At 38.8% G+C, this 26,385-nt stretch overlaps 2 protein-coding genes across 5 annotated transcripts; one reads left to right on the forward strand and one right to left on the reverse strand.

The window, feature by feature from the left end:
• Nucleotides 1-930: 930 nt before the first annotated feature.
• Nucleotides 931-11,324, reverse strand: LOC100490488 (uncharacterized PE-PGRS family protein PE_PGRS46). 3 transcript variants are annotated; one of them, XM_031898849.1, is made up of 11 exons: nt 11,208-11,324; nt 10,931-11,004; nt 10,329-10,385; nt 9,444-9,491; nt 7,599-7,649; nt 7,205-7,261; nt 6,011-6,058; nt 4,983-5,015; nt 2,169-2,736; nt 1,995-2,138; nt 931-1,087 (listed from the first exon to the last, which is right to left on the reverse strand). In XM_031898849.1, the coding sequence occupies exons 1-10, from the start codon at nt 11,254-11,256 to the stop codon at nt 2,044-2,046; spliced, it is 1,080 nt and encodes a 359-aa protein (XP_031754709.1). In that variant the 5' UTR covers nt 11,257-11,324; the 3' UTR covers nt 931-1,087; nt 1,995-2,043. The 3 variants fall into 3 exon arrangements, with proteins under 3 accessions (XP_031754709.1, XP_031754708.1, XP_002936898.3); XM_031898848.1 differs by having other exon boundaries at nt 1,995-2,078; nt 2,109-2,736; XM_002936852.4 differs by having other exon boundaries at nt 1,995-2,736.
• A 6,711-nt stretch (nt 11,325-18,035) lies between these two features.
• On the forward strand, nt 18,036-26,345 carry lman2 (lectin, mannose-binding 2). 2 transcript variants are annotated; one of them, XM_018092150.2, is made up of 9 exons: nt 18,036-18,143; nt 18,230-18,386; nt 20,361-20,479; nt 20,567-20,684; nt 20,772-20,851; nt 23,733-23,894; nt 23,993-24,107; nt 24,246-24,365; nt 25,440-26,336. In XM_018092150.2, the coding sequence occupies exons 2-9, from the start codon at nt 18,260-18,262 to the stop codon at nt 25,598-25,600; spliced, it is 1,002 nt and encodes a 333-aa protein (XP_017947639.1). In that variant the 5' UTR covers nt 18,036-18,143; nt 18,230-18,259; the 3' UTR covers nt 25,601-26,336.
• The last annotated feature ends 40 nt before the right edge of the window (nt 26,346-26,385 follow it).

The raw sequence follows: 26,385 nt of genomic DNA on the forward strand, positions 1-26,385 counted from the left end.
CACAGTATGGCACACACAGGCACCATAGGGCAGACAGAGTACAGCACACACAGGCAGCATAGGGCAGGCACAGTATGGCACACAGGCCGCATAGGACAGGCAGAGTACGGCACACACAGGCAGCATAGGGCAGGCACAGTATAGCACACACAGGCAGCATAGGTCAGGCACAGTATGGCACACACAGGCAGCATAGGTCAGGCACAGTATGGCACACACAGGCAGCATAGGGTAGTCACAGTTTAGCACATACAGGCCGCAGAGTATGGCACACACAGGCAGCATAGGGCAGGCACAGTATGGCACACACAGGCAGCATAGGGTAGTCACAGTATAGCACATACAGGCCACATAGGAAAGGCAGAGTATGGCACACACAGGGTTGCTTCACCTTTAAATTCACTTTTGGCATGTTATAGAATGTCCTTTTCAACTTTGCGATTGGTCTTCATTATTTATTTTTTATAGTTTTTGAGTTATTTGCCTTCCTCTTCTACTTCTTTCTTGCTTTTAAATGGGGGTGACTGACCCAGGAGGCGAAAAACTATTGCTCTGTGAGGCTACACTTTTATTGTTATTGTTACTTTTTATTACTCATATTCCTATTCAATCCCCCTCCTATAGTTATTCCAGTTTCTCATTCAAACCATTGTCTGGTTGCTAGGGGCAATAAATCCCTAGCAACAAGATAGCTGTTGGATTATCAAACTAGAGAGATGCTGAAGAAAAAGCTATATAACTAAAAACCCATAAATAATAAAAAAAATAAAGATCAATTGCAAATTGTCTCAGACTATCACATTAAAAGTAATTTAAAGGCAAAGTACCCCTTTAACGTATCACCTTATGATAAGAATACAAACATAACTAAGTTACTTATTATTATTTGCTTAAACAATACAAAAAAATTAAGGAGACATGGACATTTTATGCATCAAATAGTTTTTTTAATTAATTTTTGTTTGCTAAAGATTACATTTTTTAATTTTCTACATATAAAAATCAGAAGTAATTATGACATGGAATAATATGCAGTTGATTTGAATTCTTTATCTTCATTCTGTGATTGAAGAGAATAGTAATTTCTCTGAAAAGAAGAACATACATTTAGTGTAACATCAATATGTTGCAGGGGTAATAGGATCAGAGCATTGGTACACATGAAAACTTTATAGTGAGTTCAGATATTTGAAACCTTACACCAGGAAATTTAAATTTTAAAAACCTTTTAAAACATCTTTAAATCTTTTAAACCCTTAAAATCTTATAAAACATAAAGGTGTTCTTTCAAGAATATAGTATTTACACAAAAGACTCCCTGATCTGATGCTATTGGAAACCCAAGGCTTTAGCGGTTTTAAATGCAACTGGAATTTCTCCGTTCCTGTAAAAATATGAGATAATTTCAGCACTATCTACTAAATTATCTGGTGTTTTTTATGCCACTATATATATATATATATATATATATATATATAAAAAGATGTGTACTGTTTTTAGCCAAATGCATAACAAACTGTCAGTGTTTAGTGTAAAGAGATTTGTGAAATCTGCTCTTTATTGCCATTGCTTTTACACCGCATTTTTACCACTTTTCACTCATTCTTTGGAAAGGGCACCCATCTAAAGCACATGGAGGGGTGAGAGGCAGACATCTTGCCGCTGAGGTCTGCCTGTCACTGCTCCTTGTGCTCCAATAGGGCATTTGGCATTCAATAGTATTAAGTGACAAGCAGACAGGAATGCTTTGGCTGCTGCTGTTGACTGCTATAGGCCTGACACCATTTTTCTGGAAAAAATATTTAACACGCTTTTTTATATGTTTTTTGGAAATAAATCCTTCCAGAACTGTCCCTGTGCTGAATTTAGCAATTTTGTTACAAATGCAGTAGTGGGTGGCAAATTATGTAATAACAGGAAATTATATAGCACCAATCCAGAATAGATAAATGTGTGTGGGAAGATATTTATTTTTGCAACAAAATGCAGCTTACCTGTTCAGTTAACTAGATGTTAGCCAAGCACTGATGTCATTGGTGACAGTCAACCTGTCAATGATGCCAATCCTCCAAGCCCACCTGCCAATGATGCCACTCCTCCAAGCCCACCTGCCAATGATGCCACTCCTCCAAGCCCACCTGCCAATGATGCCACTCCTCCAAGCCCACCTGCCAGTCCTCCAAGCCCACCTGCCAGTCCTCCAATCCCACTTGTCAAAACTCCTAGCCCTCCTAAAAGGTTAGTAAGGGTATTTAACAGTTTCTCTAAAACTGATACTGAAATTGAAAGCCTTGCTACCAGAGATCCAATAGGGTCAGAACCCGCCCCTGAACAGCCCGGTGATCCTAGGATTCCTGTAGCCCCTCCTAACATTCCATTAGCTCCTCCCCCCCCTAGCATTCCTGTAGCCCCTTGGCCTCCTGTAAGCATTCCCAATGGTGATGTAGCCCCTCCTAGCATTCCTGTAGCCCCTCCTAGCATTCCTGTAGCCCCTCCTAGCATTCCTGTAGCCCCTCCAAGGCTTCCTGTAATCCCTGCTGCAGCTCCTAGGCCTCCTGTAATTGCTCCCAAGGGTAATGAAGCTCCTCCTGCAATTCCAGCAGCCCCTCCTAGGCCACCTGCAACCCCTCCTAGGCCTCCTAGGCTTCCTAGCAAATCAGCTGCTCGAGCATGTCTTTCATTTCCTTGTAGTCCTTGTGCAGTTTGCATGTCTTCCGGAGAAGTAGCCAGTGAATTCTGCATTTTTTAAAAAAGTGAATTCATAAGTAAATACTTAAAAAATATAAAATGTATGTAAATATTATTATTCATTTTCTAATTTACAGATCCAGAGGTTCTAAAAATGTATCTACAGGAAAATACTCTCAAAGGCTTGAGCCTAATAAAAGTGTGAGATGTCCATATGACCAGTGTGAAAAGATGAGAAGTAAAACATAGAGGTATTCACATTAAGTGAAACATTTGTAAATTCTCTAGTTAGTTAGGTTATGAATGATCCCTAGCACAATTACAAGCATAGTCAAAGGTGTCTATAAACAAAAAAGTTTTTCATTTTTACATTTCTTTATGAAACGTAGTAACCAGAACTATGGTGTATTTGGTAATGAAGAAGAAATTATGACATCTTTCTTAAAAAAGTAGCAGCTCCAATTGCCACATGCGGTGAGAATTTAGGACTCACCAGATATGCAAAAACCTTTAAAACTAGAAAAATAAATAGCAAAAGAACATCTGTACAATATATTGGTACATTATATAGGCTATGTGAAGAAGTATGAGCAGCTAATGCCATTATGTGCAAAGAACGTGAACCTTGATGGATTTGCAAGTGAGCCCCACAAATGAGACTGGTTTGAAAATCTGTGGTTCTAGTGGCTAATCAGCCCACATGCAAACATCTGAGCAGTGCATTTTTGTAGGGGGACCTGTCGCCCAGACATTACAAGCTGTATCATAAAAGTAATTGTCAAATTAATCATGAAACCCAAAATCTGTTTTTTTCTGTTTTTTTTTGTAAACATCCATACCTGTTATAAATGTATTTAAAATTGCAACTGCTAATTATATATTGCTTTTCCAACCTCTGTACCTCATATGTCATTGTAATAACTTTCTTTTTCCTTTCTGCACTTCCTAGGTGTCACTGCCCTCCCTCCTCACTGTATATAATTATGTATTAGGTGCGTGTGCTTTGCGTCCTCCATTCTGGCATGGGCATTATATTTTGGGATGATGCAAAGCTTGCCTTGATAATAGTTTCCATTAAAGTTTATCTGCCTTTATGCCCTAATTGTAGATTTAAAGGAATTAAGCTAATGAAATTTATACAGTGTAAGTAAAGTTAATTTTTCTTGACTAACACAATCAAATAGGATTTGAAATAATTATTCGCGTAATGGGTCCCCTTAAACAACCCGGGTTGCTTCATAGCTTTGAAGATTACTTAGATAAATTATATTTTACATAGCAACTGATCAACATGTCCTGTAAGCATTGTCCACAACAAATTGTGGCCTGCACATAACATTTTATAAGTACACACACATATATATATATATAGACTTGGCTTGAGTCCAGTACTGCTGTGGTTGCATAATTTGAATTCACAGAAGAACATTTTGCATGCATAGGCTATATAAATGTTGGGAATTGTGTAATTCCTACAGTAGCAAAACTTTTGTTGTGCCAAAAATGGATCTCTTTCATCCCTTCATATATTATATGTGAGTCATATACACACATACAAAGTGGCGACACACATGTGCAGCCAGTAACTCAAGCCAATTCTGAAATGTGTGTGTGCTTGTTAAATGTTATGTGCAGGCCACAGTTTGTTGTGGACAAAGCTTATCTGCGTGCACTATAGATAATTGTGCATGTGTGTGGCCATTTTGCACGTCAATCAATTCTGAGTTTCATTACACAAAAGATGCAACCCACCTCAGCTCACTTCAGTAAGGTAAGTGTCAGAGGGTAAAGGAGGTTGCCTTCATGCAGCAGCAGCCCCAGAAATGTCACTGTGACCATTACAGGTAAACAAAAATCATGATTGCCCAGCAGCCACTACCTTTGCATTCTCATTTTTGGATATAGCCACTGTAAATGCATTTACCTTACTGCCTGATCATTGGCAGATATGGCTAGTCAGGAGGCTGTTCAGATTATTAACCCTATACTCAAAAAGCATTGGGTATGTTTGGTGTGATTTTGAGAATTTATGGATAATTGTCTTTTCACCTTTTGATGATTAAGGGTATTTTTGATGGGATTTTGCAAATTCAAAGACATTTGTACAGCGCTGCGTACCCTTGTGGCGCTTTATAAAGAAAGTTATACATACATACATTGTTTTAATTTAGTATTAGCACAGAGTTTGCAAATATTTTTTAAAAATTTATAGAGAATTGTGTTTTTACCTTTTGATGATTAAGCCCCTAAATGCTATACAGTACATTAAATACTGAAATGGTTGCTTTACTTACCAGTTTTTTCTCAACATTAGACAAAAGGAGTCCCTGAGACACAAAAAGGAGATAAAAAATGAAAAACGTATAATACATTTACAAATGTAGAAAATACAGACTTTACTGCAATTTAGATAAAGATATATTTACCTACCCCTAGCCTCTTTGTTAAAATAACCACAACTATAATTTATATCTACCCTTTATTTAAAATTCTGAATATTATGTGCAATGGTTTTTTTTGGCGTTATTTGTAAATGTAATTTCTATTGAAAGCATTATTTCTCATCCCTTGCTGTTCTCTGCACTAGTGATTCTGACTACTGACACAATACAGAAGAAGCCAGTTGACAATAGACCTGTGAAGAAACATGCAAAGTATTGTGATAAATGAAGTCTTGGATGATGGACAGATGACTTTTGCTAGACTGTAAAGGTGGCCATACACGCACCGATATTATCGTACGAAACCTCGTTTCGTACGATAATCGGTGCGTGTATGGTATGTCAGCGAGCCGACCGATGTCGCAGGAAGCTGCTGAAATCGGTCGGCTCGTCGATCGGCCAGGTTAGAAAATTTTGATCGGGCGCCATAGAAGGCGCCTGACCAAAATTCTCCCTTCAGAGCTGAATCGGCAGAAGGAGGTAGAAATCCTATTGTTTCTACCTCCTTACCTGCCGATTCAGCCCTGAATGGTGTGTGGCGGATCTGACGATGTTTCGTGCGACCGATGGTCGTACGAAACATCGTCGGATCGCCACGTGTATGGCCAGCTTTAGAGTTGCCAGTACCAGGAGTACTTAAAGGGAAAAACAATTCTTCCTAATTATAGTGTTGTTACTTTTGTGCAATAGCAGATACCATGTTGTAATTTCTGCCCTGGAATCAGTGCATTTGGAGGAAACCACTTTTGATGGTGATTTTGAAACAAGCTTATTATTAACTTATCAAAAAGTAAAAAAATCTGTGTACTGAGACATCTGTCAATAAAAGTGCAAACTATAACAAAACCAAAAAAGAACCTTTTTTATTATAGCATTCTTACCCAGGGTCCACAATCGGGTGTAGTTTCAGACTGCGAATCAGAAGTGTTCTGTAATGAAAAACAGGGAATAAAAATAATCTTTATTTCAAGTGCAGTACCAGAAATCTATGCAGATCAAAAGTGCTAAGATAAAAATGGCCATAACCAAACAATAGGGCAGGATGCAGGTCACCATGTTTTTGCACTTTGCACCCTGCCCCACAATGCACTCCAAAATGGAGATCAAGGACTTGCACTTCCAGATATAAAGCTGGCCATACACGTGGCGATCTGACGATGTTTCGTGCGACCATCGGTCGCACGAAACATCATCAGATCCGCCACACACCGTCAGGGCTGAAACAGCAGATAAGGAGGTAGAAACAATAGGATTTCTACCTCCTACTGCCGATTCAGCCCTGACGGCAGATTTTGGTCAGGCGCCTTCTATGGCGCCCGATCAAAATTTTCTAACCTGGCCGATCGACGAGTCGTCCGATATCAGCATGCACCAACATGCCATACACGCACCGAATATCGTACGAAACGAGGTTTCGTACAATAGTATCGGTGCGTGTATGGCCAGCTTAAAGGCTTAATGGTCATCTTTAGGCTTTCTTAATTAGCATATGTAATAAAGAACATCATATAAAAATGGATCTCATCTGATACACTCACTTGATTGAACTCCCTATAAGGGCCATTTATTGAACAAATAAAAACATTTTTCTTTCATAACAGTTTCTGTTTACTCAGTTAACTGTCGGTTCATGAATGAAGAGGTATTCATCATTTTTATAGTCAACCTTTCTTCATTCTGCTCTCAGTTTCTCTTCAGTGCTGTATTGTCACTGTGGGGGAATTAATGCCACTTGGTAGGTCTCTAACCTAAAGGTCATCCATATTTGACACCATTTTGACAATCTTGCTCATTTGCAAAATTAAAGATAGGTTTACCCTACAGTCTTAAGCAAACAAAAGTATAACTGAACAAGTACCGGCAGCAACCAAATACAGGACTCCTTTGTACCACTAAGTGCTCTGTGCCTTTAGTGAATGTTCTTGTGGAAGGCTTGCTCATTATTTATCAAAAGCAAGATATTCTGTACCTACAATAAACTATGTCTTTATATTCTCTAAATATTGCTGCCTGTTTCATATAGAGATTGAACATTTATTGCAGGTTCTCTTTTGTAAATAATTAAGTTATTTTACCATCAGCTTGATGATCTTCCTCAAGAAACTGTATTGAGGTGCATTTAACTCAGTTTTCTAAAAAGCAAGAAAACAAACATGTTAATTAATGAAATATATATCATGTGAAAGCCAATGTAAAAGTGAGCTATTGACGTGGGATACTTGCTTATGCATGGACTATTTACCGAGGACACGTCCTTGGTTTAAGCACAGATAATATATTATGTTGTGTAATACTATATATTTTTTATATATGATGGGGATATCCTAGCTGTTTGGTAAGACTATCTGGTGTTTCTGCTATCCCAATACCAGCTGGAGAGTTCCAGATAGTTACACTTAATTTATATAATAATATTACACAATATTCAGCATTTTAAAGACAGCAGATAACATATATCTTGAGTTTTACCAAAGATTTGTCAGATGCCCGAGGATCAGCAAAGGTACAGCCTATATCATTCTGCAAAAGAAAATAAAACGATATAAAAATAGAAATTGCTGTTTCTTACTGTATTTTTCTCTAACAAGAAATATAGTTAACATTGTTGTAATGTTTTTACAAAAATAATATGTCCCACAGAAACACTGTACTTTTGCAGGGATTCCCTAGCAGACTGTCCTGCAAGACATGAATCTTTCCTGGACACATCAGCACAGGTGAACCAGTAAAGATCCACACGATTAGAATATATAATATAAAAGAAAATTTAAACCTTTATTTAAAAGCAAAATTGATTAGAGATCTTTTCTAAGCACTTCTGCAATTTACATTAAAAGCTTACAAAATTTAAAGAAAACTAATATCATGAGTTCTGTAACAACTGTGCCACCTGCTGGTCAGTTTTTCAAATGATCTGATCTGTAAGATGTCAGAAGAGAATTATTCTGATGTTTCTCTGCTCAGAAAGGACACGAGAAATGTAATCTGAGGTCTTCTAGGTATTTCTAAAGAGAGCAACATCAGAACAGTCTTCTTTCTTTCTTATACGTTCTGAATGTATGACGGGCATTAAACGTGGACACAGATCAGTGTGGTAAATAACACTGTGTGTGTTTAGCTGACAGATTCCTCACTCTCAGCCTCTTAGGGCAGGGGTACACAGGGAGATTAGTTGCGCCATGACAAATCTCCGTTGTGGCGGGTGACTAATCTCCCCGCAATGCCATCCCACCGTTAGAATGTAAATCACCAGTAGGATGGCATACGCAATGCCACGATTTGCCAAACTTGCCTTGAGAGGAAACTTCGGGCGACTTAGGCAAATCACGGCACCATGTATGCCATCCCACCAGCGATTAACATTCTAGCCGGTGGGATGGCATTGTGGGGAGATTAGTCGTCTGTCACAATGAAGATTTGTCACGCGGCGACTAATCTCCCCTTCTGTTACTTACTGACACACATCTACGTCAGAAAGGGTCAGGCACCACCATACATACTAGGTCTTTGCTAGAAATGTCGGCTTTTGGTTTTAAATGCCTTATATGTATGTGTAAAGCTTAAGATACCCCTTTTCCCTTTTTTCAAAAGTGATCTAATACATTTTTATTTAATATATTCCAACTGCTACTCACACTATGGGGCACATTTACTAACCCACGAATCCCAATCCGAATTGGAAAAATTCCGATTGGAAAACGAACATTTTGCGACTTTTTCGTATTTTTTGCGATTTTTTAGGCGCCTTTACGACTTTTCGGGAATTGTCGCGACTTTTTCGTTACCAATACGATTTGCGCGAAAAAATGCGAGTTTTTCGTAGCCATTATGATGCGCTCGTATCTTGTCGCGACTTTTTCGTATTGAGCGCTCGTAAGCGGCGGGCGAAACTTTCAGACTTAGCATGATTTTGGAAGCCTCCCATAGGACTCAATGGCACCCTGCAGCTCCAACCTGGCCCAAGAAAAGTCACCATACTGAAGCTTGAATGAATCCGAATCTTTCGTACTCGGCGCGAAGGCTACGAAAAAGTCGCGACTTTTTGCGCAAGTAGTAACGCTACAAAAAAATTGCCAAATTTTGCGCAACATTCGGAATGGCAACGAAAAAGTCGTGACAATTTTCCAAAAAATCGCCAAATACCGATCATTACAAAAAAAACGCAATCGGACACATTCGGCCCGTTCGTGGGTAAGTAAATGTGCCCCTATATGTCACACTATATGTACTGTGTCCCAAGCATCTTAATATGATGCTTTGGCAAAACAAAGGGGACCTTTATATAACAAATGTATAGCACAATTTTTTACTTACCTGAAGATTTTGGTAGGCTTTGGTTTGTTCATCTTGGTCTTTTGAATCCTATTGAATACAAAGTACAAACATTTATGGTGTTCTATCTATGTGTATCATGTATTCTGAATACCAACTGATCCTTATGTATATGTGTGGCTCTGTGGTGTAGTGCTTAGCAGTGCTGCTTTGTGGCATTTGTGTCTGGGTTTAAATCTGACTGGAGAACAATCTTCAAGGGGATTGTGTACTTCCTCAATGAGTTCTAGGTTTGTCTGTGTCATTGGCACAGAAAAATTAGATTGTAAGCACCACTGTTGGATGTATAGATGCAAATGTTGTACATTTACTGTAAAGTTCCATGTAATGATCTGCTAGTATATGAATTAAATTCTAAATTGCACTGTTTACATAGCAAATAATTCACTCTACCATGTAAAATTTTATTTTTGAACAAACAAATATATTTTTATGTATAGGCAGCCATCTTAGTGCATTGTGCTTGAGTCTGAGTTGTCACAAAGAGTCAGCGCTACAAATTAGAACTGCTTTCAGGTAACCTATTGTTTCTCCTACTCCCATGTAACTGGAGGAGTCCCAAGCTGGACTTGGATTTCTTACTATTAAGTGCTATTCTGATATCTACTGGGAGCTGCTATCTTGCTCCCTTCCCATTGTTCTGCTGATCGGCTGCTGGGGGGGGAGGGGATGATATCACTCCAACTTGCAACTCAGCAGTAAAGTGTGACTGAAGTTTATCAGAGCACAAGTCATATGGTTGTGGCACCCTGGGAAATGAAGAATATAGCTAGCCAAAATTAAATATAAACACGTTTTCCATGACAGTATTCCTTTAAGGATAATAATATAATTACTTTTGTTTATAATGAATAACATTATAATTACCATAAATGCACACAGGAATGCAGCAATAGCACTTGCAGTTTGTTGTTTATTTTCTTTCTAAAAATAACAAAAAAAATTACATTTTCTTGTTCTTATTGTTAAAATCTGACCCCCACATATAATAAAAGGCCCTCAGTTTGCCTGGGAGCAGCAACCTATAGCAACCAATAAGATGCTTGCTTTTAAACAGGTGACCAACACATGCTACCTGCTGATTGGATGCTGTAGGTGATAAGAAGTGTAGTAAACTTCACTATACAGGTATAGGATCACTTATCCAGAAACCAGAAAAGTTATGGGAAGCCCATCTCTCATAGACTCCCTTTTAATAAAAATAATTCATGTTTTTAAAAATGATTCCAATTTTTTCTGTGATAATAAAACAGTACCTTGTAACTAAGATATAATTATTCTTACTGGTGGCAAAACAAGCCTATTGGGTTTATTTATTGTTTGAATTATTTTTTAGTAGACAAAGTATGGAGATACAAATTACTGGAAAATTCCAAGGTCCCAAACATTCTGGATAACAGGTCACCTGTACACCCAACAGACAGAAATATTTTATTTTATATCCCTGAAATATATATTTATATACTCGCCAAAGATTTTTTTATGCAGTCCAGTCCTTTCTCTTCATTATTTTCATCCCTAATGCAGTTTGAAATGGCAGGAGCTGGATAACAGAGACAGAATTATTATATACGGGTGTGTTAGGAAATTTCTAGCTTTTGCAATTTGTATGATAGCAAATCATTTTCTTATACAAAAATCCAGAAACCCATACAATGAACAGCAGAATTAAATTCCAAAGAATACTCACACTTAGTTACTTATCGTGGTATTTCTAAATCAAATGTTGATAATAGGATTACTTACTAAAGCAACAGCTAACAAGCCCCAACAGGAGTGCAAGTGCGATCCTCATTGTGTTGCTCAGTAAGTCAGTCTTTTGCCTGAGTTCTTATGTCCCTGCAAATGATTTGCTTTGGAACCTTAAGGTTTTGCTTAATTTATACAATTTCAGGTGTGGGGAATCATTCTATGTGCTTGGGTGTAAATGCGTCATCGGGCAAAGCATGAAAATTATTTTGTAATACTAGAACTTCTTTAAAGAGAAAACATTTTAAAATTGATAATCCTCGTTAGTCACAGTATGTGATACGTGATCAAAGGGGACTATAACCAGGATATTTACTGTTACTATGAAGCAGAACAAATCAGAAGTCATGAGAAAATAATATTAGATGTTATGTTACAAATTAACTGATTAGTGGTAACCATTAAGACCCTCTCTTCATGGGCCACAAGAGAACAGACCCATTAGATTATTATTTCTAATGTTAGCAATATAGATAGCATGCAATACATACTTTAAACAAAATAAAAAATAATTAAAAACTGCTATAATACTATCTGTATATATCTGTATAATTCCACAGAATAAATATAATATAGAATAATATTTAGCATATTTTCTTATGTACCTACCACAATTGTAAAGTCATAATTAGCTCATGCCCCAATCTACCACAGCTAAAGCTGGCCTTACACTGAAAGAATCACTCTTTTGTTGAGGCCACCTAATGAGCGGATCTTTCCCAAATATCAGATTGATCCAACGTTTGGCCCTTGGGCCCGGACAATCAGATCATGTTGATGTGATGCAGGCCATCAAGGCAAGGACCACATTAATGCGTTGATGCACTCCTCCCCCAGTGGGATATTTAAGCCTGCCCAATCTGTCTGATTTTCTGAGGGACCCATATATGGCCTGATAAACTGCAGACTGTCAGCAGCTGTGTATGGCCACCTTTAGTCCACTCACACACAGACACAATCCATTATACATAACAATCATTACATCACATTACATTAACATTTATTTATAAAGCGCCAACATATTCCGCAGCGCTGTACAATATGTGGGTTACATACATTGGACATACAGAGTAACATATAAAGCAATCAGTAACCTATACAAGAGGTGAAGAGGGCCCTGCCCAAAAGAGCTTACAATCATTACATTTTATTACTGAAAAGATCAATCTATAACAAACTGGAAAAAACAAGAGGCTACTCATTTACACTTGAGTTCAGCAGCTGAATAATTTAAACCAGGGTTATAATTAAAGGTGGCCATAAACGTAACAATTACTATCTTTCCTACCACCCACTAATGAATCATCAGATATGGAGGTAGAAACAATAGGAATTCTACCAATCTGATGATTCAGCCCTAAATGCAGCTTTTGCTCAGGCACCTTTAAAGGCGCCGATCGATGAGATGACTGATATTGAAAGCTTTTGTGATATCGGTTGTCTCATCAATCCACCATACATGCACCGAATATCATACGAACCCTCGTTCTGAATGATATTATCGGCGTGTGTATGGTCAGCTTTAGTGTCCTATATATCTACTGCCGTTTATCACAGTGTATCCAGACTCATCGACAGGGTGCAGGGTAGCCACCTGCACAGCAATAATCACAATTAAGTCAATAAACACAGGGATCCCCAACCTTTTAAACCTATGAGCCACATTCAAAAAAATGTTTTGGCGAGCAACACAAGCATGAAAAAAGTTCCTGGAGGTCTCAATGAGAGCTATATATATATTGGCTATTTGATAGTCCCTATGTTGACTGGAAACCTACAGAAGGTGCTGTTTGGCAATTACACTGGAGGCCACTGGGAGCAAAATCCCCGAAAAGCCATTCCACTGGCAACAAGAAGAATTGTTGGTGGAACACAAACTGTCCTGCAGGGAAAAACTTCACACAACTTCAAATAATATAATTGATGCGCATGACTTTCCACAAATGATTCGGTTTGTTGCCGGTGGAAAGGCATTTTAGAGGAATTTGTTGTAGTAATAGTAGTTATTGTGGGCAACTAATCTCTTCATGGGGCATTTGCCTTAATTTGCAAGAATTGCAATGCAGTCATTAGGGGGAATATAATACACATCCCCTTAAATATTGTCAGATTGCAGTAAAACAGTACTTTACATGCACCTCTGACAGGACTGTATATGCCTAAAGTGTCCTTGTGAGAAAGGTTCCATAGCAGAAGCATCTCACCAAGTATGAATAAGGAAAGGTATGCACAAACGGTTGATGCCTTTGACCCAAATAGGGAGACATTTGCACTTAGCTAAACACAATGAAGCCAGCCTGAGGTGGATGGTATTAGCTGCACTTCACACACTGCGTGGGGCATCGTGAATGCTCCCATATGTCTGTCCCCAGTCACGTGGGATGTTGTGGGCTTTTTAAAGCCCTTATACAGCATTTTCTGTAACTTTCACCCGAGGAAGGGATCTGTGTGGTCTGAAACATGCAGTGCTATACTACTTTTAATAAACTGCACTGTTGGCATCACAAAGGCTCTCCTGTGGATTCCCTTTATGAATAATTTTATGCCACATTAGCATTTCTCTTCTGTTATTGCTATAGGAGGAGGTAGGCAGCGGCATTACTAGCATGCACCAATCACCACCACAAAAAAATCTTTAAAGGGGACTGGAGCACAGAAACCTATGCCCCGAAAAGCCACTCACCCACTCACATCTCCCACCTGCGTCTCCCCTCTCTAGCCACTCTCCTACCTGCAAGAGAATTCTTTTTAGCTATAGTGGAAGCAGGCTCCCCTGCTTCATTTATAGTTACTGCTCTGTTTATAAGTTTCTTAATGGGGGGCAAATTTTCTTAGAGTGTCCTCGTTCCTTCACTACATCTGGGATTAGTACATCCCCATTGCAAGGGAGATGTTGCATAAGAAGGTGGACAATTATAAAATAACCCCCCATATCAGATGATGGTACAAGATGTCCCCTGGTAATTTAACCTCATGTTTTCTTATATGCTATAATATAACTGATATATGGTGGTTTCTTCATGACATTTACTTTTTCCCCAAAAGCAAATAAATGCTCCTTGTCAGCTGGCAAAGCAGTTCTCTTTTGGCAGAACATACTCTCTTTTCTTTGATGTGCTATTTACACATTAAAAAGGGCAATGTCCAGAAACAACATACGAGACACTTTCATGTGTTTCTCACCTCACATGCTTTGGGGCCTGTTATTAACAGTTTGATTCAGCAGAACACTGTTAAATAAAAATACTGAATAAACATGGGGCTTATCCTGCAACAGTAGTTTACCCTAAGAATTAAAAAAGAACTATTAGCTTAAGGACCTAGACACCCCAGCTGGCCACTTTGCCCCCGCACATGAACAAGTGCATGCGTGACATCGTGGGAGGTTAGCATGCGGATATGTGCGACGGCGAGATGGCAGGCAGAAGAGGTATACACCTGGTGCCCCCCCACCTTGGCACCCTAGGCATGTGCCTATTCTGCCTACCCCTAGTTCCAGTCCTGCTTTTTTGTTAACATTTAAAATATAGTTTGCGGCTAAAGGGTAGAATTATATACCATGTGATATTTCCCAAGCAAATAGCTAATTTAAACTTACCGATAGTACAAAAAATCTTAAAGCAATAGTTCAGTTTAAAAATTAAACTGGGTAATAATGATAGACTGAGCAAAATAAAAATGTTTTCAATGTAGTTAATTAGGCAAAAATGTAATATATAAGGGCTGGAGTAGGCAGATGTCTAACATAATGGCCATAACACTACTTCCTTCTTTACCACTCTCTAAGCTGTTAGCAGTCAGTAACCAATCAGTGACTTGAGGGGGGGCCGTATGGGACATAACTGTTTATTTAGTTTGCAATTAGGATGCTCAGTGCATATATGTCAGTTGTTAGAATGCCATTCTCAGTGCAGTTCTCTTTTGGCAGAACATACTCTCTTTTCTTTGATGTGCTATTTACACATTAAAAAGGGCAATGTCCAGAAACAACATACGAGACACTTTCATGTGTTTCTCAACTCACATGCTTTGGGGCCTGTTATTAACAGTTTGATTCAGCAGAACACTGAAATAACAATACTGAATAAACATGGGGCTTATCCTGCAACAAGCCGCAAAGCCTGCAAAAAGCCGCTCCTGGTAACTTAAGGGCCGTGACAGAGGGGGAGATTAGTCCCCATGCCACAATGACTAATCTCCCCATAATGCTATCCCACCGGCTTGAATGTAAATCGTTGGTGGGATGGCATATGTGGCGCAGCGATTTGCCAAAATCCTTTAGAGGAAACTTCAGCGATTTCGGCGCCTCGTATGCCATCCCACCAGCGATTTACATTCTAGCCAGTGGGATGGCATTACGGGGAGATTAGTTGCCTGCGACAAGGGAGATTTGTTGCGCGACCCTAAAGTGTCAAAATTCTGATTTTTAAAGCGATGCAGTCCCACCTCACACCTGCAGTGGAAGCGAGGGGACAGCAACAACTTGGCTGCCTCAGGCAGCTAGGACCCTTGTGGCGGCGCTGCCTACCACCGTACTATTGGAACATTTTATATATTTATTATACAGTATATATTTATTTGCCCTTTTTGTTTAGTGAATGTTGCTATGCCTTAGCAGTACTTGCCGGTAAGTTTGTAATACCAGCGCTGGGCCTAGCTGGTGATTTAACGGGTAGTCTGGTTAAATACTAGCTAGGTGGCAACTCTCAGAACATGATTAGAATCTGAATCATACCTGTACCTGCGTCTTTCCACTCTGTATGCTTCTTCTGTGAGAGCCTTAGGTTCTAGTGATGTGCGGGTCAAGTTTTTCTCGACCCGCGCCCGTCCCTAACCCACCCACTCCAAACCCGACCTGGCTAGTCCCCTCTGTTTACAGACCCGCACCCCACCTGCCAAGCCCTGACATGTGGCTGGCGCCTATAAATAAAAGACCCGGAACCTGGAAGCTTGTAGTGTAAAGTCTTAGGCAGGGCAAGCAAGCTGAAGCACTCAAGCAAATTAGAGAGGCTTCAGATGGGGTTTTTTGCCTTCCTCTGGATCAACTAGTAGTTAGGCAGGTTAGATATAGGCATTATGGTTGAACGTGATGGACGTATGTCTTTTTTCAACCCAACTTACTATGTTACTATGTTACTCAACCTGAACCCGACCACGACGTGAAAATGTTGTGTGAAGGTCGGCCCTAACCTGTTCAACCCGCGGGTAAACCCACAGGTCCCGCAGGTCCCCACACCCAAACCTGCAATGGTCACCCCGATTTCAGCCCTAACCCACCTGACCTAAGGGTTGCAGGTTAACCCATGCATCAATATTCTGCAGGGAGATAGTATATAAAGTGTATTGAAAGTGGTAACACACTGACCCCTAGTGCACAACCACTGCAATTTTTTTTGTTTTCTTTTGCAGTGCTTAGTGCAAGAGTACCAATAGGCACAAACCCAGTGTGAGGTGCAGAGAGCAGCATCAGTGGACACAAGGCAGCCCTGTCTTTACCACCTGACATAGGACTTCCCAGGCACATGCCTCTTCTGCCTACCCCAAATTCTGTCCCTGACATGTTTTAATGAAATGCAAGTTATAGGACAGGGGGCTGGAGTAGGGTTTCATGTGTCATTTTTCATGCATTATTAGTGGTGGGGAATTTTCTCTATATGTAATTTACATAGGATTAAATATTTTAAAAAAACAACATGAAGCTGTTTTTCAACAGAAAGAAGCGTTCTCATTTTAACATCTCTGCTTATTAATGCTGCTATATTGCATAATGTGAAGGTTTTTAGATTGGCTTTGTCTCAGACAGCACTTCATCAGACAGCCAAGTGCAGATTTCTCTTTTTCTAAACCAAACTGTATACTGTTTTAGTGTAGGTGCAACTGTACTCTGTACACTAGCGTAGGGTTTAATTAATAAATGGGCAAAAGAGGCATTTGCCCAGGGCTCACCAGGGCATAGGGGCCAATCTGCCATTTCATTTGCAATAGCTTTTGTATGATGTATCATACAGACATTACAGACCCCTCATTTCACCTGGAATGGCCCTGCTATATTAACTCTAGTAATTCTCTTTATTTGTAATTCTGGCCCCAGCCTACATTGTGTTTTACAGGCTAGGCTAATAATTGCCTGATAGAAGCCCTATGAATGGGGGGTAATGTGAATTACTCAGGCCAGTGAGGCCACCCAGCAAAAAATGTTTCTGGGCTCCAATCTGGTGTTTGGTAGAATCTACAGACTACCAGTCTGGGCCTGATTGCCATCGTTTTGTGGCATGCACCTATTCTATAGTCTCCTCTATTGTTGACATTGACATAAAATATTGTGGGGAGCAATTGATACAGCTGGCAACTCTAAAGATTTTTTTTTAAGATTAACTACTAATCCTCTTGGTATGTAAGTGATTTACTGCTATAAGTTTAGACATTGACCTTGAGCTCAGACATATATGAAATTAATGGTAGGTAATGTCACAAAAGTAACTTTTTTTTGCAAATGTAAACAAATCCCTCTAAAATCACTCACACAAAATTTACATTTGCAGACACAAACACAAACTTTATTTTGATATCATTTTGACAAAAGCCTCCACCCCCTCCAACCCAAAAATATAATTCACATCGTAAACCCTAAGGCATGAGGGATTTATAAATATGAATATTGACAAAAAAGTCAATATTCATATTTATATACCCGTCCCCTCGAAGTGCCAAAACTTAAACAACAGCCAATGAAAACGAGCTCCCACCAGGTAAAAGTGATTACTCGCTTAATTGCTATTGGTTACTTCAGGCTCTTTGTTTCCTTGACGTTTGCTCTGCGCACGGCCATGTTTGATTTGGGAAATATGTTATTTGTCCTTTTTAAGCGCAGATTCCGTTCTGAACAAATATGATGACCCCCACTTCGCATCGCAATGAGTTTAGTGCAGGGATGTAAGTAACTGTCGCACTATTGCGATCAATTATTTTTGAATTTATACGCGCATTGTACTGTGCAGAAATGACTATAGCGGAAGTAGGAAGTTGTGCGTTTCAGGGAGTCGGCAAAGATGGCGGCGTTGTGGCACCTAAGGTTTCTAAGTGTGTTCGTGATAGGAAACAAGGTTTTCGCTGATTTGACAGATGGAAACAGTGAATACTTGAAGAGGGAGCACTCGCTTATCAAACCATACCAGGGTAAGGGAACCTGCGCTGAACTTTCCGCACAGAGACAAATGTAGGGAAGCAGTCTCTTTATGACATTAAATATGCCAACGAAACCCATGTCATTAGGGCAATAATGATTAATTGCTAGCATTTATAAGGCAGTGTCTCTTGTTACCTTTTAGAGTGAGGAGGAACAAGGCTTTAAAAATGCATAACTAGATCACAGTCACCGTCATGGCAGGGAGTTAGATGGCAGGGAGTTAGATGGCTGTGACCTGTGTCTATAATTTCATCTCTGTTTAGTTTAAATGGTCGCTCACTGAAATACAATGTGAACCTTGCTAAATTATTTTAGTAATGAATATAAGTAACAGGTGAGTAGTAAACCTATTCCCAAATCGATTTAGCCCTAAAACTAGTTTGTGCAAAAGTAGCATAACAAGTTTTTACTTATGGTTTGTGTTTCAGGCCTTGTTATGTCAGAAATTTAGAAATCTAGGGGAAATCCTTCCTAGGACATACTCAGTAGGCATGGAGCTAAGAAAATTCATTTTTTTGGGCTGGGCTGGTGATGGCTTTATTTTAATATATTTGCAGGCATTATTTGTTGAGGGTTGACAAGTTCTTGCAGCTCTTTACAAATACTGGTTATCAGTTCCATCAGTACCTGTCCAAGTAAAGCAATCTAAGTTCTTTATGGCATTTACACAACTCATAAAAGCCAGTCAGGAGCCAATTAAGCTGCTTGCCTGTTTTGTGTGGGAGGAAATCCATGAATACACAGAGTGAATATACACATTCCTTGCAGAACTGTAGTCTTTGCAGATGTATAAATCTCATTATAGGCTATGAGAAAACATAGGCAGTTTTTCTTGTTGTTTTAAGTTCTATTCCCCTTTTTGTTTCTAATAATGGTAAAGACCATAAGAGCCATGCGGTTGGTGGAATAAGGAGCTTGTGAAAAGTGTATAATTTAAACAGTGGCTGCTTAGGCAAGGCTGTGTCTTGGGGCACTTATGATGTTTTGATAACAGCTGTCGTCCCAGGGATACCCACAAAGGTCAAAAGAATCTTTCGCATTATTATGAGGTTAAAGTTTATTTTACATCAACAAGAGATCCTCTGCACTCAGACATTATCAAGACATTATCGTACAGGTATGGGACCCGTTATCCAGAATACTCGGGACCAAGGGTATTCTGGATAAGGGGTCTTTCCTGAATTTGGATCTCCATACTTTTAAGTCTACTAAAAAAAAAAAATATATATTAAACCCAATAGGATTGTTTTACATCCAATAAGGATTAATTATATCTTAGTTTGGATCAATTACAAGGTACTATTTTATCATTACAGAGAAAAAGGAAATCGGTTTTAAAATTCTGAATTATTTGATTAAAATGGTGTCTATGGGAGACAGGTTTTCCGTAATTCTGAGCTTTCTGGATAACGGGTTTCTGGATAAGGGATCCCATACCTGTACTAGGTTAAAATCCTACCTCTTAACTACGTCAAACTATTTTTATCAGACATTATCATACTACATTAAAGTCCTACCCCTTAACTACGTCAAACTATTTTAACTTTGTTAAATATATATGTATTGAAATAGTAGAATTCTTGATAAATCGGATAAAAGTGAGTGCAAGACTGGCCAGACCAGGGATGACTTTGATGTTTTGCTTAAAGAGAGAGGCCATTTCTTGGTAGATTTATATATATATATATATATATATATATATATATATATATATATATATATATATATATATATATATATATATATATATATATTGATAATGGGTGAGTTCAGAGGACCTCTTGTTGCTGTCTATTTGAATTTTGTGGTCACTGCCCCTAGTTTAAAATTAAAATTTAATAGTGAGCACAACTTCCCCTTGCTAAAAGTTTATTTTGCTTCATGATATGAAATAGCACAACTCATTTTTTTCTTTACATCTAAAAATTGTAAAGATTTAAATGTCCAAATATTTTTTTTGTCAGGAGTGGGGTCCAGCTCAATGCCAATGTGGGATTTCAGTGGAAGCACAATGTTAACCAGTCAGTATGTGCGTCTCACAACTGATGAGAGAAGCAAAGAAGGCTCAATCTGGAATAGATTAGTAAGAAGCATTTCATTAGTTTAACATCTTAGCTAAAATGCATTTCTCGTGGAAGAATTTTTCTAATAAAGTTTAATTGTATCCTAGCCTTGCTTTTTGAAAGACTGGGAATTGCACGTTCAATTCCGGATCCATGGATCTGGAAAGAAAAACCTTCATGGAGATGGTTTTGCCCTGTGGTATGCAAAGGATCGATTACAGCCTGGTAAGTAACAGGGAAGTCTTGTTTTTTATTATTATATCTGCTTTGGCAGTTTTCTAGATAAACTCATCTTTTCTCTTTGCTTTAAAGGGCCTGTTTTTGGAAACCATGATAAGTTTCATGGTCTGGCAGTGTTTTTGGACACTTATCCAAATGATGAAACAACAGAGGTAGGTTTTATGAACATATGGTGCATCGGTTTTGTATGGGTGAATATACATTTTAGAGTAGAACATTGTAGGATTTTTTACATATTTAAGGGACACATTTACAAAGCAAATTTGAGATAAAGTTGGATTTTTTCTTCTAGATAATTTCGACAGGTTTGATCTGTCAGTACTGTGGAGGCTTAGAATAGTAGAGGAATAGAATAGTCAGTGACAGCCTGTCCTTGACACATTTTGAAGGACAAATTAATCCCACCATTGTTTTCAGTTCCACCCAGCTTCAAGGACAAGTTAATCCCCTCATTGTTTTCAGTTTCATACTTTTCAAGAGGAAATTAATCCCATCTTTGTTTTCAGTTTCACCCAGTTTCAAGTGAAACTTAAACACATTATTATTAAGAGTGGCAATGCTCCTAAAATGGCTGCTGGAGCAATTCCTGTTTGGGAAGAGGATTTATGGAAACGAACGTCCGCTTCAACTCAAATTTTTCAAGTTTTAACAATGCTTTCAACTCAAAAAATGTGGGATTTTTGAATGTAAACATCTTATAAATATAGCAATGATTAAGTTTAATTTGAATTCATACCATGTTGAGTTTATATGGCTTTCAAGGCCAGAAAAAAACAAATTTTAGTAAATGTGCCCCTAAGTATCCATTTATTTTAGAAAAGAAAAGGTTATACAAATAATGTGCATATAATTACCTGGAAGATTTTCCTTTAGTGTAATATGTCATAGATCATTTTAAATGCCACATTTTAGAAAGCACGTGAAAATGTTGTGGATTGCTGTCTTTTGACGATAATGAGAATTGCTGTAAGTAAGACAAAACCTGTGATTATTGAATAAATTAAATAAGTGTAGTTGTGGCATTAGTTCCAGGCTCTGCACTCTTTAAGGCAATTCCAGTAGTAGCCAGTGAGAGACCATCTGCATTGTTTTGGCATTGTAAATTTTCCTGGGAAAAGGTACAGTGATAACATTCTGTTCACCAAAAACTTCATTATCCTCACTTTCTAAGCACTTGTTCTGTGACTTCTATGCAGTTCTGCAAGTCATTCACACTTTATCTCTAAATAAAAATTGCCAGGATATAGTCCATGTGATATGGTTTATGGCAGTGTTTTTCAACCTTTTTTGGGCAAAGGCACACTTGTTTCATGAAAAAAATCACGAGGCACACCACCATTAGAAATTGTTAAAAAATTTAACTCTGTGCCCAGCAGCAGTACCCCCCTAGTACACTGGTGCCCAGCAGCAGTGCCCCCCTAGTACATTGGTGCCAAGAGCAGTGTCCCCCTAGTACATTGGTGCCCAGCAGCAGTGCCCCCCTAGTACATTGGTTCCAAGAGCAGTGCCCCCCTAGTACACTGGTGCCCAGCAGCAGTGCCCCCCTAGTACACTGGTGCCCAGCAGCAGTGCCCCCCTAGTACACTGGTGCCCAGCAGCAGTGCCCCCCTAGTACATTGGTGCCAAGAGCAGTGCCCCCCTAGTACATTGGTTCCAAGAGCAGTGCCCCCCTAGTACACTGGTGCCCAGCAGCAGTGCCCCCCTAGTACATTGGTGCCAAGAGCAGTGCCCCCCTAGTACATTGGTGCCCAGCAGCAGTGCCCCCCAGTACATTGGTGCCAAGAGCCAGCCCCCCTAGTACATTGGTGCCCAGCAGCAGTGCCCCCATAAGTCAGTGTGCCCCGTGGCCCCCCCTAATACATTGGTGCCCAGCAGCATTTTACTTCTGCTCTTCGGCGGCTTCTACCCCTCACGCGCGCCGCCTCTGCACTTCTGTCTACACACGACCGAACACAGGCCCTTTTATAACGTTGCGTCCCGTGCGTACTGACGTCACCCGTACACACGGGGCGCAACCAATGATAGGGCCCGGAACAGTGTGCCGCGGAACAGCGGTTGAAAAACGCTGGTTTATGGTATGGAAATGACTTTAAAACACACTCTTATGTCTGGCAATTTAGCATCCATAAGCCATAGAAAAACTCGCCAAGGTGGAATGGATAATCCAGGTACTTTAACCCCAAGCCCTCAGCTCAAGGGAGCAGACCAACTGTTGGCACAAAAAAAGAAAAGAAGGGGTGGCACTCTGAACATCCAAAAGACAGGCCATTTAAAAGTAAAAAGAAAAAAATCTTTGTTATACACTCATCTCATAAAGCCTGACGCATTTCGTGTCTATCTGACACTTAATCATAGACATGAAACACAGCAGCCTTTATGACATATAGGGCCCGATTCACTAAAGTCCGAAATAAGGAGTGCTATTTATAGCATGCGTTAAAAATCTTATCGCTTCTTATTTTTCGCTCGATTCACTAAAAGGACACTTGTCATAATTAAGAAGCGATGTTCTTGGCATTATTTATCTTGCGACGACATATTTTCAAGCAACGTGCTGCGTAATATGTTGTGCGCTGCGTAATATATTGCTTGAAAATATGTCGTCGCAAGATAAATAACGCCAAGAACATCGCTTCTTAATTATGACAAGTGTCCTTTTAGTGAATCGAGCGAAAAATAAGAAGTGATAAGATTTTTAACGCATGCTATAAATAGCACTCCTTATTTCGGACTTTAGTGAATCGGGCCCATAGTGTATAATAAAGAATTTTTTCTTTTTACTTTTAGATGTCTAGAGTGCCCACCCCTTCTTTTCTTTTTTTTTTTTATGGAAATGACTTTACTTGCAAAGTTTTGTCTATTTTAACCTTATTCAAGAATCAGTTAAAATATCAAGGTAAACTTGGGTATTGCACTCTCCTACTTTTTGTGATAACATTTTACATTAGGTTATAAAAAAAATCACACATATAAAGTTTGTTCCTTTCAAATTCTACTTCAAGTTGGTTCTAACTGATATATTTAACTTTTTAGCGTGTTTTCCCCTATATCTCTGTAATGGTGAACAATGGCTCCCTGGAGTATGACCACAGCAAAGATGGACGAACAGTAGAACTGGCAGGCTGCACAGTTGATGTCCGCAATAAAAACCATGATACCTTTCTTGCTATTCGCTATTCTCAGGGCCGTCTTACGGTAAGGAATGCCTGTTTTCTGCCACAGATGACAATGATTATCTCGACTTCACTCCTCTTCACTTTTATTTTGATTTATTTGCCATGATTTTCCTGAAGGTGATGACTGATATTGAAGATAAGAATGAATGGAAGAATTGTTTAGACATATCTGGGGTCCGGTTACCAACTGGTTATTATTTTGGAGCATCTGCTGCAACTGGAGATTTATCAGGTTGGTTTACTTGTGAGGCCACAGCTCAGTTGTCCCATGATCATTAAACCTAGTTACAAAGTGATTCTCTTTTTTTATCTTTTCATTTTATCACAATGGTTGACATATTTCAATAAATATATATTTGTTGCTTATTAGATAATCATGATATAATTTCAATGAAGCTTTACCAGCTGATGGTTGACCATTCATCAGATGATGAGAATATCGACTGGACTAAGATAGAGCCCAGTGTAAGCCTGCTAAGGTCCCCCAAGGGTGAGTATAAGGTTTAATATAGCAATAAGACTTAGATATAATGGGCACTTTGAAAATTGAACGTTGATGTCTACTTGGGAAAGTAGACAAGAGTTATGAGTTAAGTTGATCAAATACAAGACACTTTTTAAACAGTTCAGTCAACTAAGTATTAAGGCATGACCTATTCTGTGTTCCCCCACAGGCTTTAGTAAAAAAATACCTGCTCTACTAGAGGTGATAAATACATTGCCCTGTTTTATTGATGTCGGTGTTTCTGACATAAACCATATTGGCAGCTTCTGGTCATGCAGAACTGCAAATATTTAAGGAAGGAATATTCTGTACAAGGAACATTGTTTTATTGTCTATTTAAGGAAAAATAAACAGAGGAGATATAATAGGTATACTGGCAAAAATCAGTTAAACGTTTTCTTCCTCCCAAGCACTGTTTATGTTGCTTGCTGTTATGAGTGAAGACACACAAAGCTACTAGTAGCAGCTACAAAAACAGACAATGCTGATCATTTACTAATAATTGTCTCTGTGTTTTAGCAGAGGCAATTCTTAGTATTGTCTATGGCAGGGTATTTTCTGGTGTTTAGTAGCCATTACAAGCCGCTACTAAGTAGCTCTGTGTGTCTTTGCCCTATAGGAGTGTAGAGCAACTCTGCCTAAAATGTTTCTTGGGTAGTTAGGTCTGCATTTTCAGATTGCGTAGATTTCAGATTGTTCTTTTAATTAATTTTAATTGGCAGATTATGATTTGTGTGTGTCAGTATTGCTTTTAAATAAGGTATATTTGTAGCCATTTTTACATGGGTTAAGGCAGAAAACCATAATAAAATAAATGATCATCCAGAGAAAGTGGGAAAAATTTTTTGCCATCTAGCACTTTAGCGTATTGTATTCAAAAGTATTTACTGTATATTTCATGTAGTGCTGGAGGTTGCACATTACATGGGGTTGGAAATGGGCAGGGGGGAAATTAAGCCTAATAAAAAGGCTTTGTGTTTAAAGTTGTACATGAAAGTTACATGTGCTGATCTACACATTTATATATTTAAAATTACTTAACCATGTTTTATTTTTTAGATAATGTAGATGACCCAACTGGGAATTACCGCGGTGGCCCACTGACAGGCTGGAAGGTTTTCTTGCTACTGCTTGCTGCCCTTCTGGGTATTATTGTGTGTGCTGTTGTAGGAGCTGTTGTGTTCCAAAAACGTCAAGAAAGGAACAAAAGGTTCTACTAATTAGACTCTGGCAAATGAAGCTAATGCCCTTATGCAAATGTGAACTTTTTTCCCCCATCCCTTCTTTAAATATGGATTGGACAGATAAGGATTATCTTAAGTAGGCTAAAAAATAATTTAATGTATTTTCATAACTGTTCATTGATGGTTAAAGGAATCATGATATTAAGAAGTGGTTGGGAAGGCTCAAGCTGAGCTGTCTGGTTTTTGTCTTTTATTTGATTTTTTTTTTATTATAATAATAACAACCTATCTTTTACTTGCATTTGCTATGAAACTCTCTTCTGGGCAAGCAAAAATTAAATGACATAGATGTTGCTTGGTTGTTGATATGCAACTCCTGTACCACCTCAATGGTGCAAAGCATCTTTTTACTGACTGCTATATGATTCAGCTTGCCAGCGCAGAATCTTGTGGAATCTCTGAGTAAGTGAGTTTTGGATACCACAAATTTATCTCTGGAACCTTCATGAAGAAAGGCTTGGCTGTTCAGTCTACTTCTGGTTTCTTGCTGGTTGTAAAATGTTTACATGACATGAATTGGGGAAAAAGACTTTTAGCTTTTGTCTGCACTACATATTCCTTCAGTATCCTGGGAATGATTTGAAGCCACTAGATGCAATGCAGGCTTTCTGGGGGTGGGCTTTATATTTTTAAGAAAATTTAAGGAGGTGAATCCAGTAAAAGTACGGACAGTTGAACATGTTACTGAGATTGTTGCCAAATAAAGAAAAAAGGAAAAAAACAAATCTGATTTTATGGCTTTTTTTCTTGCAAAAGTAGTT

This window comes from Xenopus tropicalis, chromosome 3 (assembly GCF_000004195.4).
Source record: "Xenopus tropicalis strain Nigerian chromosome 3, UCB_Xtro_10.0, whole genome shotgun sequence".
Lineage (NCBI taxonomy): Eukaryota > Metazoa > Chordata > Amphibia > Anura > Pipidae > Xenopus > Xenopus tropicalis.